Source organism: Anopheles nili, chromosome 3 (genome assembly GCF_943737925.1).
Source record: "Anopheles nili chromosome 3, idAnoNiliSN_F5_01, whole genome shotgun sequence".
Taxonomy (NCBI): Eukaryota; Metazoa; Arthropoda; class Insecta; order Diptera; family Culicidae; genus Anopheles; species Anopheles nili.
The window spans coordinates 72622930-72636787 of record NC_071292.1 but is presented as its reverse complement, the minus strand read 5'-3'; the positions used below and the strand labels follow the sequence as shown (position 1 = coordinate 72636787).

The 13858-nt window shown below is 51.9% G+C and overlaps 1 protein-coding gene across 1 annotated transcript; it reads left to right on the top strand.

Annotated features, from left to right (window-relative positions):
- Window positions 1-2105: 2105 nt before the first annotated feature.
- On the top strand, window positions 2106-11438 carry LOC128727260 (uncharacterized). The gene is made up of 5 exons (XM_053821153.1): window positions 2106-4903; window positions 5161-7528; window positions 7721-7932; window positions 7998-8222; window positions 8293-11438. Exons 1-5 carry the CDS (start codon window positions 2106-2108, stop codon window positions 10433-10435), a joined length of 7746 nt encoding a protein of 2581 aa, XP_053677128.1. The 3' UTR covers window positions 10436-11438.
- Window positions 11439-13858: the final 2420 nt, after the last annotated feature.

Below are 13858 nucleotides of genomic sequence, written 5' to 3'. Positions count from 1 at the left end.
CTACTACTCGTCAGAAAGCGTGTCGTAGAAGAAGCATAAATCTTCATAATGATTCCCGCCACGAGAGCGCCCATCGGCAGAGAGACAAGAGTTTAAGTAACCAACTCTTTGGTTATTTGTGGGAGTAAATACTCTGAGTAAATATTTCGTCGTGATGGAATAGTTTTCGAAAGGAATATCATTCTGCGTTTGATTATGAACGCTCGAGAAATCGACTCCTACCGAATCACCTTGCAAAGATCCAAAGAAGTCGGCGTTTTTTTTCGAATATTTGCTCGACAAATTTCGATAGAAAAAAAAACCGAGCTTCACTTACCGCCTCCCACTTGAACTCTTGATCCGCGGGAGCATTTATCTTGCTTGGGCACCCATTTCGCACCTTCAAACACCTACCGCCGCATGCGAGAGATTGTGCCCGACCACACGATCGGCTGCAGAGGACATCTTAAATATAGCTGCACGTTCGTTAAGCGGCACGATCTGCAAACATCGACTCGCGGTCTCGAGCAAACGCGAACGCAATGGAACCGTCGGACGGGGCTCTTCAAGAGGACGAAAATCTCGCAGAGATCGGATCGGTTTTTATGTGTGGTCTTCTTCTTCTGTTTCTTGGTTGTTTCTCTCTTTACTCGCTCCGTTCGTTCGCCCCATGGGCTGACGCCAAGGGGGTGGCGGGAAAACTCACCCTCGGTCAAGTAAAATTTGCGCTACGCCAAGCGACCGTCCTGCGCCAGTGTCGAACGGAAAATGTTGGCGTTCACAACAACGACGGGGCCGCTACTACGCTGCTGCTGAAGATCATCCTTTTTCGAACGATCTTTCGTTTCGGGGTTTTAGTTTTGTGTTATTATTTTTTATCGCGATTTTTCTTTTCTCGGCTTACTTTGATTTCCTCCCTCACACCATCCACAACATACGACGTTTCCACCTGTCGACTCCAAATAGTACGTTTATTGCTTCCTGCCAACTTCCCAGCTATAGCTGATGTGGGGAAAAATAGTTTCATAAGTGATCGCGTGTTCGACCAAAGAGATGAAACGGTTTCGCGTGCATCTCATTCCCGCAAAGTGAAGTTCTTGGTGTCCTTTACACGATCACACAATTAGTATCGAATAGAGTTACAGAGTGTAAGAAAGAAGTCCCGATTCCCCAGGATGTCGGAACGTTCAAAGTGCATCATCAGATGCACAAGTGGTTAACACTATTCGTATCCAGCTGCGAGACCCGTCGAATATGTCGCTATTTTTGTGTTTCGTGTCGCCTTGCAGGATGTGTCAAGACCTTTTTTACCTTCATCCGGGAAGTGAGCGGTGTTTCTGCCAACCCGATTTTATTTATTACCTCTCATCTCGAAGGTATTCGAGGATTTTGGAGGTTCGGTTAATGATCACCAACCCCAAACCGTAGTGCTCGGATCGAAGTTCTCTTAAAGGATGTTAAAAGATAAAATATCTTGCACAAAGCAACAAAAATACAAGCTATATTTGCGTGAAAAAGAAACGCAGCTAGCGGTCAACCATGAGCGGAACGTGAAAGTGACACAAAGGAGTACATGTGTGTGTGTGTATGTGTGCGTTGGGTAGATCGCCACCTAGAGCTGCCCGTAGCGGTCCAAAAATAAGTCCCGACGTACCCCTGTCCGGTTGACAAGTCTCATTTGTGGGAGTGAAGAGAGAGAGAGAGAGAGAGAGAGTGAGCGTGCGTGCGTGAAGGGAGAAGCAGTGATTTTCAACCTGGGAACGAAAATAGCGGACAATCCCGTGTCCTGCGAACAAGTGCCCCGGTAGTTCGGTGATGAATTAATGAGAGGTATATCAAAAAGACAACACATCTGCTCCTCTGTTTCCACCGACGTGGAGATCCACAACGTCAACGATATTAAGTTCACCGGCACCGGGTTAGGGATCGGGTGATCGCTCGAATGATCTTGCAGGCGTTTGGATGACCTGAGAGATCATTCGAGCGATACTAGAGACATTCCGAGGCGTACATTCACATCACTTCGCACTTTGCAGCGCAAACGAAACTGTTCCTATTCCCTGATCTCGGCGTGAGAATAGTAAAACCAGTGTAAACGCGTGCAATCGAGCTAGTGCGGCCTCGTCATGTCCATGCAAGCCCTGAACGGGCAGCCGCCTCAACGGCGGTCGTCTTTATTACAGCGGTACCAACCAAAGGGTGGCTCGCAAGACCCTTTGCATCAGCCCACCACCGACACTCCACCGACTATCGTGAAGTCGACGAGCCAACGGAGCCTGCAGAACTCGTCCTTGTTGCAGCGCTACCAACCGAAGCCACTCGGGAGCAGTGGAGCCGTGGGTGCAGGAGCTCCACAAGTACGGCCTCAGTCGGCTGTGTTTTACGAACCCCCGAAAAAGTCCTCCAGTCAGCGTAGCCTCGACCAATCGAAGCTGTTGCGGCGTTATTACCACCAACCGAACTCGTTGGAGGACGCCCAGCTGGAAGCGGAGTTCGCATCTCAGACTCAGGTAAACTCTGGTCTTCAAGGTGGTGAACCATCGCAACACCGCTACAGCAGTCAGAAGAGCCTGGAAGGGTCTAAACTGCTGCAGCGATACAACCCTGTTAACAACTCGCAGGAGTTTACGGGGTTATCGGGTCGTGAGAGCACGCCAGTGGCGAGATTTTCCCGAGGTGGTAGTCTAGAGCCAGAACGCGTCCAGAGATCGTCCTTGCTCGCGAAGTATACACCTCGGTTTGGAAAGTCGCTCGATCGTCACCAGACACTGGAGGCTGCTCGTGGCTACGGAGGTTACAGTAGTCAGCAGAACCTGCAGAGTCATCCAGGACCAACGGGATCCGTTGCGACCCCGGCTATGTCTCAAAGTCTGGCCGCTTCCCAGAGTGAGTTCGCTGACTACGGCACGGACCACTTCGATCAGTACCAGAACATCCGCAGTCGCTCTTCGAGCTTATCACGAGGAGGTCCTCGTAGAGCGGGTCTCCGTGGATCTCAGCGAATGCTCTCGACGGAATCGGAACCAGATCCGATCACACCCGACATGTTACCGGTAGTGGCCGCAGTTCCGGAGCCGGTGGTGGGCAACATCGCCTCAGCCCTTCCAATGCCCATGTTGGGTAGTGTGATCCCACCAACACCTGCAGTCGTGGACACTGGCAAGCAGCCATCCTTTGCAGGACCATCTGCGCAACTTGTACGTAAGCTCGAACCAGAACATGCTCTACCAACTGCTCCAGGCTCGATGACAGAGAGCACAACACCGACTCCACCTGTGAAGCCGATCCGCAAGGATCTGCAGCAGCAACAGCAGCAGTTGGCGGGAGCGGCCGCAGTGCTGCCACCTGCCAACATCGTGAGTATAGCCATTCCCTCCATCACCACGACACTCGCCGCACCATCCGTCCAGAAATCCGTATCACCACCGAAAGAACCATCACCGCCATTGTTCAGCACTCGTGACCGCATGGACCATTATGGGAGTGCCTCGAATCCCGATCCCCCAACACCCGACCACGGACGTTTCACGACGAAGACGACGGCTAGGGCGGTGCCCTCGACAACGACCCTACAACTTCCCGGCATCAGTGACATGAGTAGTCGACGTAGCATGACCGATTTGCGGCGAATGGACGGGCGTGGTTCCGGAAGCAACCTATCCGGGGACCTCGAGATGTCGGAGTTTGCGGATCGCTCTGAGATGAGACGAGTCGCTGCTCAGCGTCAACACGCTGTCAAACACACGTTGGCGAGCGCTTTCGAACACCTGGCAGCCCTAACGATTCCGCAAGCGATGAAAACGGAAGCCGAGCTGGAGGAGGACGAACGCATTGAGGCGATGCCTCCAGACCGGAAGTTGAAGAAACGTGACTTCACGTACCACCCGTCGTTCGTGCCAAAGCAATCGGCTGCGACCGGAGGAGCGGCTCTTTCAGTGCCGAGTCTCGATTCGCGACGTAGCACCGGAAGTGCCAGCAGCAAGGCATCGAAGCAGCTTGAGGCGGAAGAAAAGCGTCAGAAGGCGGCCGAGGAGAAGCGCAAGCGCGAAGAGGAACGCCGCCAGCGTGAGGAAGAAAAGCGCCATAAGGAGGCGGAAAAGCGTGCTCATGATGAAGCGGAAAAGCGTCGGCGTGAAGACGAACGACACGCACGGGAAGAGGACGATCGGCGCCGGAAGGAGGACGACCGACGGCACAAAGAGGAGGAACGACGTGCCCGAGAGGAAGAAAAACGCCATCTGGAGGAGGAAAAACGCAAAGAAAAGGAAGAGAAGAAGCGGCTGAGAGACGAGAAAAAGAAAATGGCCGCCGCACTGAAAGCTCAAGCAGCAGGTGTTGCGAGTGGAAGTCCTTCCGCCGAGGAACCTCCAGCACCGGAAGAGGAGACGATCGACTTGGCGAGCCATCTCGATCACTACAGTGTGGCGGCAAGCCAGCAGATGGCGCCACAACAGCGCAGTCTCTCGTTGGGGCGTCCTCGATCGGGAGGAACGCCTTACGGAAGCCAAGGTGCGCTGGGTCGTGGACTCTCGAACAGCTTCCAGAACCTGGAACGGAACGGGTCAACCTCCTCGGTACAGCGCCAGTCAAAGCTACTCCTTCAGCGGTACGGACCAAAATCTGGTTCGCAGGAAGTGATCGGTAGCGGAGGTCCTGACGCAGCCCGAGAGCTGCACCGCAGCCAGGGAAGCCTGGACTACCGTCGACCGATGCGTCCTTCGTTGTTGGACAAGTACACGCCACGTCCTTTGAGTGCTTCTACCGCGCCATCAATCGCGGATCCCGTAACCAGGACGAGGTCCTTTAGTCAGCGCAGCCTGGAAGCCGGTGGTCGAATGGAAGGGTCCTCGTTGCTGCAACGTTATAAACCCAAGGCCGATGCGGCAAGGACTCCCGTTGCAGGATACGATCGATACGATCATCGGTAAGAGGATTGGGAATCCATGACGTAACGGTTAATAGATAGGAAATAAATATGGCGGCTTATTTGGGTGGGAATTTTGGGATGCCTTTCGAGAGGAACTGTTGCTTAAGCTCAAGGTCACACTTGAGGTCACTCGTTTGTTGCATGCACCTTCCGCTAGCTTTGCATTTGCCCGAGGGCGTTTGTGTCTTGTGCTTGGGGATATTCTGCGTCAGCTGCACTCGTTGCACTTAAATCGTTCGATCGTTCCATTGCAGTGATCACGAGTACGAGCCCATTGGAGACCCGACCGATGCCAGCACCAAGGCACCCACCAAGGATGGCCTGCTGGCCGTTTCGCAACAGCAACAGGACGGTCAAGAACGCAAGCTCTCGAATGCATCGTTCTTGCGCGTGCCCGCTGGCGATGAAGGCGACACGATCAGCATGGAGGAGTTGCAGAAGTCGATCGAGGATCGGTACTTTAACCTACCAGCAGATACGGCATCCGGCGCCCAGGAAGGAGCCACAGACGCAGCAGCAACTGCCGCGGCCTCAACTGCATCCGAGCCTCAGGGTGAGAAGACGAACAAGATGAAGGCGGCCATGGCGAAAGCGCAGAACAGCGGCAAGCAAGCGATGGCAAAGGCGCAAGAGAGCGGTAAACAGGCGATGGCTCGTGCACAGGAAGGCGGCAAAACGCTGCAGAAGAAGCTGCTTCAGCAGACGGACCGCTTCAAGACGAAGATGTCCAACATCAAGCTGAAGAAGGAAGCGGCTCCATTGGCGAGTCCTGAGGTCGTCACTACGCCAGAATTGGAGAAGTTCGACTTCACTCTCGCCGTGCCGAAGGATGACGAAGAACCTGTGGAGGCGGAGCAGCAACAGGTGGCTGAGGTTGCTCCGGGTGAGGAAGCGACAACATCGGGCAAAAGCAAATTCGGTAAGCTCAAGAGCATGCACATGCCAAAATTGCAGAAGCCGGACTTTAAGCGACCCGAGTTCACAAAGATCGCCAAACCAAAGATGCCGAAGTTGAAGGCGCCTGATATGTCGAAGTTCAAGCGCCCTGAGATGCCCAAGTTCCTCACGGAGAAGCCGGACTTCAGCAAGATGAAGCCAGACTTTGGCAAGATCAAGCTGGCACGCAGCAAGTCGATGAAGGAGGCGTCTCCATCGGGTGCTACGAGTGCGGCCTCACCCTCAGACGTTTCCACTATGGGAGATGTTACCGCGACATCCGCGAAAGTGAACTACACCGACTTCAGCACGTACCCGCGCATTTTCGACAAGTTCAAGCGTCAGAAGTCCTCTGGCACAGGTGTCAGTGGCCAGGCCAGTGTGAGGGCTGGAACTCCACCACCTCTAGAGTTCACCAAGACGGCGCAGACCACGCGGCCTAATCTGGTCTCACGTTGGACCTCCGACAAGTCGGAAGATACCGAGAGTAACCGGTTCATGCAGTACACCGGCAGTGAGCTGGACGAACGTGAGACGTCCGTCGAACGGCGCATGCGTCAAGAGCTGGAGCGTGCGGAGTTCGAGGGTCCCGAGCTGGCCGTGACGGCTGAGCAGAAGCAGCTGGAGGAGTACGACAAGGAGAACCGTGCGATCCACCAGCTGTCGGCGGCTCGGCACGATGATTTCCTGAAACGCAAGCCACCAATGGAGCGACAAGAATCGGACCTAGCTTCAGAAGAGGAGAAACAGTTCTGGGCGAGCTCGCTGGGGCAGAAGATTCGCCAGAACATCGACATGAACAGCAACGACCTAGATTTCCTGGACGAGGAGGAACGTCTGCTGGTCGCGAAAGAGGATGACGCCGGTGATCAGGAGGCCCGCGAACAGGCTCGCTTCCTGCTCGAGCTGAGCAAGCAACGCTCGGAGAAAGAGTTTGAGCGGCGATCATCGACACCTTACACCAACCAAGAGTGTCAGTCGTCAGGTAGCTCAAGTGCACGTCGTCGTAAGGGCGTGCTGGAGGAGATCGACGACGACGAGTTCTTCCTGAGGCAGAAGGGCATCTCGAAGGACAACATCCAGATGGGCGAATACATCAGCTCAGCCATCAAGGAGGGTTTGAGCCAGCCGAAGAACGCGCTCGCGGACATGGACCGTTACGACTACTACGACGACGAACTCGACCGTGACCGAACCGGCCTACACAAGTACTATCAACCGAGCTTCGAGTCAGATGAGGTGTCCAATCAGCAGAGTTCGTTCACGGACGAGTACCGCGGCAAGTCGTCCGACTTCTACAGGACCTTCCCACCGGATCGTCCGAACCGGAAGTCGAAGAAGCCTGACGATCAGATTGCGCCGCAGGATGACGAGGACTTCGGACCCGAAGACGAAGACGACCTGGCATTCTACGACAGACAGCGCGTCAAGTATGGTAGTGAACAACCGCAGCTGTTGACTTCGGCCGCCGCACGCTACATGGACGACGAAGACGAGGACTCACTGCGTCGAAACGCCGGATTGCTAACCGGAAGTGCCGTTCCTCCAACACCACCGACACGCCGCCGCAAGAAGCACTTCCGGGACGTGACACCGTCGGACCTTGGGACGCAATCTTCATTCGCGAACGGGTTCGCGGCGGGCAAATCCATCTCGAACTCCTTCATTTCCGGACCACCTCCGACGGTAACCAGCTCGCTTCCTCTCAGCTCGCTTTCGCCCTTCATCCATCCCTCGTTGCTCACGCGTCACTAATCGAGATCACGTTTCTGTCTCTTTCTTTCATCTTCCGGCCGCCTGTGGGCGAACACCTTCTAACGCTGGGATGGGGTGGGTGTTTTTTTCTTCTTGTTGTTTTTCCCTCACTTCCGCACACAGTCCACTACGCTGGCTTACCGCGCCGAGGTTCCACTGGCCCGGGAGGAAAGCTTCGGCACGATTCCGGAACCAACACCGAGACGATCGCGATCTCGCTCGCAGATTTCGAAGGTCCTGGATGATGACGATCGTGTTTCCCGAGGTGCTGAGTCACTTATCGGAGGTATCATCGATCGGGGCTCGTATCCGTACGAGATCTCCGAGAGCAATGGGTAAGCAGTAGGTGTTGTTTGCGATGCATTCAGGCCTATTCTAACTCTACGATCCGCATAAACAGTTACGCTACCGTCCGCAAGGAAGCTCCACCACGTCCACCGGCACCAATCCGACGCCGGAAGTCGACGCGATCACTCGATGCACCACCTCCACGGCAGTTCAGCACCATGCCAAACTATCATCACTCGGTGTCGCCTGTGCGACCTACTCGCAACTACAGCACCATCAACCCGAATCGTCCACCGCGCAGGAAGTCCGTCACCAGCCTGACCGGTGACCAGCAACTGTAAGTGTCGGAGGTCGAAGACCTGGTCTAGGTCCTTTGTCGCATGCTTCTAACCGATCTTCTTCTGCAGAAAATCGTCCAGTCTCAGTAAGGACGACGTGGCGCAATACGAGGACGTTATCACTCCGGCGCCTCCACTGGGTCCGAAGCCTCCACTGAACTCGGGTTCCGTCGCCAGCAAGATGAAGGATCGGCCATTGCCACCTCCACCACGTCCTACGCGTAAACCTCGCCGTCCAGATGGCAGTGATCATCACGACCTGGATGGTGGAGGTGAACGCATCACCTTAATAGAAGAGACCGAGATGGCCACCCAAACGGACCCGGTGTCGGAGGACTTCGGGTTGGATGCGGAGATAGCGGCCGTAACGGAGCGAGCAGCTCGCGCAAATGACAGTGAACAGCTCGAGGGTGCCCTCAACCGATTCCGCGAAGGAAACGCAAAGGCCCTTTCAGAGCGACCGAAGTCTTCGAGATCTGGCAGTCGACCTGAAACACCTGCTTCAATTCTGATCGAACGCAAGGTGTCGACGCCTTCTCTGGCACACGAATCCGTCGTCGAGGCGTCGTTGACGGTACAACCGTTGGAGGAGTTCGACGATGACCAGTACATCGCGGAATTGGTGAAGAAGTATGTCTCGGAGGAACGCAAACCAGAACCGACGCGAAAGGCTGACGCGTTCGAACGGCGTTTGCGCAAGAGCACGAACAGTCTGACGCGTGAGGACGAGATCAGGCCGGTGGAAGTGAGTGGCTCTACCTCTCTGCGTACTCCGACCCTGCGTTCGTCACGCACCTCAGCTGCAGCTACGCCAGAGCCATTGCGCAGCGTCGAAATAGCACCCGATGTGATCGAGGAAATCGTGGAGCGACTGCGTACCACCGAGCAACAGCACATTGACGAACTGCACAAGCTGCACCAACAGCAGCTGGAGGATCTGCGCCGCCAACATGACGAACAGAAACGCCTGCAGGAGCAGAAGCTCGAAGAGCAACAACGCCAACTGCTGGTGCAACAGAGCCAACAACTGCTCGAGACGCAGCAACTGAAGGAGCAGATTCAAGCACAACAAGAGCACCAAAAGGTGCTGCTTACCCAACAGCAGAACCAGCAGCAGCAATTGCTGGTTGCACAACAGCAGCAACAGTTGCTGATGGAGCAGCAGGAGAAGGAGCGCGAGTTGCAGCGCGAAAAGGAGCGCGAGTTGTTGAAGGAGCGTGAGCTGGAGTTGGAGCGTGCTCGGGAGCGTGAACGAGAACTGCATCTAGCACGCGAGCTAGAATTACAACGGGCACGTGAAATCGAGCAACAAAGATCGCGTGATCTCGAACAACAGCGACTACGCGAGATGGAAATGCAGCGTGCGCGTGAACTCGAACACCAACGATTGCGCGAACTGGAGATCCAACGTGCGATCGAAGCTGAGCAAGCTCGTCAACGAGAAATCGAGATGCAACAACACCAAAGAGCAGCGGCTGCTGCAGCTGCAGCAGCAGCAGCTGTCACAGTGACACCAATGACAGCAGTGACAGCATCTAATGAACCTAAAGAACCCGCAATGAGCCTCGCTGATGGGTCGCAGCAGGACACGACCGTTGCTAGTGAACTCGTGCTCGAAAATGGCGCCAGTGCGATTGATGTTGTAGATGGCGCTGCTGCAGCGCTTCCTGCTACAACGGCTGCTTCTTCGGAACAGCTCCCGGCCAGACCACCACTGCCACCGTTCGCCTACCATCCGGACTATCTCCCGTTCCATGGTGTTCCACCATCGGCCGCAGCTGCCGCCGCCGCAGCTTCCTACCTCATGCGGTCGAACCCCTCGGAGGAGGATCTTGGAGGTACACCGTTGGCCCCACACCGTCGGCGACGTCATCACCGATCGAAGCGCGAGTCTACATCCGAGGAGGACTTCCAGCGAGAACAGCGTCGCCATCGACACGGAACTCGCTCGCCTGAACCACCATCGATTCCTTCGCTCGGTGGCCAGCTAGTGCGAGCATGTGGCTCTTCTCTACGCCAGACCGGTGATGATCTGATGGCAATGTTGCGTGCTAGCAGCAAGGACGAGAATAAGCGCGACCTTCACATCGCCATCATCATCCTGATCGTGATCGTAGCTGGGCTGATGGCGCTTGGCATGAGCGGTGAAAAAGCGGTTCATCACCATCACTGGGACTACTTCAGCCCACCAGGCCACGGGAGCAGTGCGTAAATGAGCAGGTCCTTTAGACACGGCACTTGAGCACCCTATCCTTACACGCACACTTGGAGTGTGGAACTTTGAACTACGATCGTCATCTTGACGATCGAGCCACTCGATGTCATTCTACTCGAATAAGGAATGCTGCATTTGACACTCCGACACATCCGACGCACAAGCGCACTATCACCAGCATCCTTGCGCTCCTGATAGAGGACGACTGTTTGGCCGTCCTATTTGGATAATCCGCAAGAGAGCTACTTATTTCGTGTCCTTGCACCACTTTGAAAGCACATTTGTTGCTTATTTCTGTCTTTGCTGCTTGGTGTTATTATCTCTTTTCTTTACGGAAGGTGCTTCCACGAGCGAAGTGCCGTCTGCTACAGCTATCGAAACCAAATACGTGTCTGTTTGAGAGGTATGTTTTTTTCTGAAACAACAACTTATTACGCTCGTTAAGCGTACGAGGCAAGGATATCGGGAGATCATGGCGTTCGAAAGGACTTCGAAATCCCCGTAATCGTTCGGTTTTAGTTTCTTCTTTTAGTTTACGTTGTTTTAAGGTTACTACTATTGTCTGTTTTAGTTCGTTTTTTACGTTTGTATGGATGCGCGTTCCACGTGGTGTAGACCACGGGCGAACCAACGCTTCTTGCGAGCAGGCGAGAGTTTGTGTCTAGTCATAGATAATCAACCATCATTTAGTTTTAAAATGTCGTGGAGGAGGTCCTATCTCCCATAGAGGAGCAAGTCTCTTTCTCGCTCCGACGCGAACATCAAAACGAATATCGATCCCCGTTTCACATTGTGCGATCCTCAGCAAATCCGCGAATTCTCTAGCCCGTTTCCGCTTCTAGCAGAACTAGTTGAACATTTCGTTGTCGTTTTTCTTTTTCGTTTATTGAACTACCCTGTTCAGGACATTTATCTGTTAGCCGTACGAAAGAAACGCTGAACAATTCGAATGAAGGTGGAAGTGTAATTTTATGAAGAAGAAAATATATAGTTGCATTATTGATAACTAGCCGCTTTACAGCTGATTTATTTCGGAACAATGTTGTTTTAGAGAATTACTTTTTCGATCATTCAATGGCATTGCTATTTTCAGAGTATTTTGTGATTTCATCAATGATAATTTCGAGGCCTCCATAGAAACAGCGACAGCCATTACTCTTGTCCGGTGCCATTTTTTTATTCGCACATCAAAAAAGGGGAGTGTAATACATCCAGTAAGTTTCATGGCCGATCGGCTTATCAGTGCGGTAGAAGATAGGTACCATCTGATGCTGATTCATGAGGGAGCAGGACAGCCTCATCATCGATTGCTACCTCCTTGATGCATGAACTCCTGATGATATCATTGTTCACTGTGGTCTCAAATTGTTCACGATTGCGATGGTGATTTTTCGAAGAATATTCGCTTAAAACATCTTCATGCACGGCAACCGTCTGCGGTAAAGGCGCATTCAGCCCCTCAGGTGATATTGAAATGGATTAGGGTTCATGATTGTTTATATATACCACATGAAGAATGGCACGTGGGCGTAGGCAGATCAAGATTGATTCCATAACGAAGAGAAAGAAGCGATGTTTATCATTCATTCTTAGCGAGCGTCATGATTGGATAAATCGATCATTGCCACACTATGGAGCAATACGTTACACGTAGGTACCATTTTTATGCTTCGCTTTAATTTCGCTTGTTTTCGTACAATACCGGCATTCAATCTTATGGAGAATATTGACCTATGCCATGAAAATTTATCGCATACAGTTTTCTTCTTTGTTTTCTGTTCAAAACGGTATTTATTTATGCAGTAAGATAATTTAGAACTGACAATAATCGCATAACGCATGATAACAATGAACCCATAGTGCGTATGGCACAACAAGCGACCACGACCGAAAGTGATAGCATGCGATAATCATACGCCAGAAAGAGAGACAACATTGATTGATTTCGCTAGAGGGAGCTAGCAATGAATTACGCAATGCGCGAAAGTGAGAGCACTAGCTGCGTGATACTAGCGAAGCGGCAACCGGCTGGTAGCATCCTCTTCGAACCATGATCTCCTGGTATAATTTGTCGCTTTGGACAGCGAAATGTGATATCGAAAAATCTTCTCGCCGAGAGGCGCGCGCATCGCGATTGCTCGGGCTCTGCCCAAATCTGCTTTCGTGTGTTGTGGGTGAAAAGTTAACGACGTACGGCGACGGATATCATTGAAGGGAGGGTTTTTTTGAAGATTAGGGGTTGCAGAGTATTTTATGCTATTGACTTTGTTGGTCGAAGCCGAAATTTGATCCTCAAAGACTGCAACAATGCACATATTCGCTCGTATGTATGCAATGAGAGCTTTACGGTTGGGATCATAATTTTTCTCACCCTTTCGCGGTTGCGATTTGCATTTTTACCGAAATATATTTTCAAGGGGGCTGTGAGTTTCCCAACATCAGCAGACCGGCTACAAAAACCCAAAAATCGTGCTAAAAAGGGGAAAAATGTTTCTCAATAATGAAAAAAATGTAACGCTGGACACTGATTTATTTATTCATTGTTTTTTATTCGTATCCTCGAATATATACACTAAGTTTTCGGGGACCAGCTTGGCGGTGTGCTTGGCGTTTACGTTGTATATTTATGATTCCTGTGGGTCTACAATATGTCTATAATATGTACGGTTGCTCACTTTCATACTGCTTCGGCCTGCGCTAGGCATTGCTGCATTAATTATCTAGCGCCTCCTGACCCACTCATTCTTCTCCAAATGATTATTATCTTTTATCAATCGCTTTCACACGCACTCTTCGCTAATGTCAGGCACTAATTGGAATCAAATCACTGTCCGAAGTCAATTTTCTGATCGTGGAATCTCGGGAGTTGGCGCCTTAGCTAAATTAAAAATCTGTGTTATCCTAGCCTATGTTCATGGATCAACATTTACAATCGAAAGAGGACTGTCGAATCCCCGTCAGCAAAAATATTAATAATAAAATAAATTGTCTCCGGCAAACAATATACGTGTGTCGCAACGCTCCGAAATAGCGCGTAATAAAATAAAATTAATAATATAGAACCGTAGCAAAGCTGCATGCAAAACGAAATTTGACATATTCCAGTCCTGGCGTCACGTATTAAAAATAAACGTCCCTACTTAGCCTCTAAAATACAATCCTAAATTACAACCTAAAGTACAACAAACATTCGCGCATTCCGAGACAACACATGCACTAAAAAAGGATGTCTAGGCTCGAGGATGAAAAACATAATTAAAATACTCATTTTTATCACATTGTTTCGCCTTTTCCACCCTTTCGTTTCGACATACGCGATTCTTACACACAACGGCACTCGCTTAAAGTTTCCTATTGCAACATGTCGGCTCTGTTCGGCCATAAATATGCTCCGTGTGTATTACTATTGCCGCTAGCTCA

Coding starts and splice junctions, on each gene's coding strand:
- LOC128727260 (XM_053821153.1), top strand. CDS start 2,106: ATGTCCATGCAAGCCCTGAACGGGCAGCCGCCTCAACGGCGGTCGTCT. Junction 7,529..7,720: donor TTTCCGGACCACCTCCGACG/GTAACCAGCTCG, acceptor TTCCGCACACAG/TCCACTACGCTGGCTTACCG. Junction 7,933..7,997: donor GAGATCTCCGAGAGCAATGG/GTAAGCAGTAGG, acceptor CCGCATAAACAG/TTACGCTACCGTCCGCAAGG.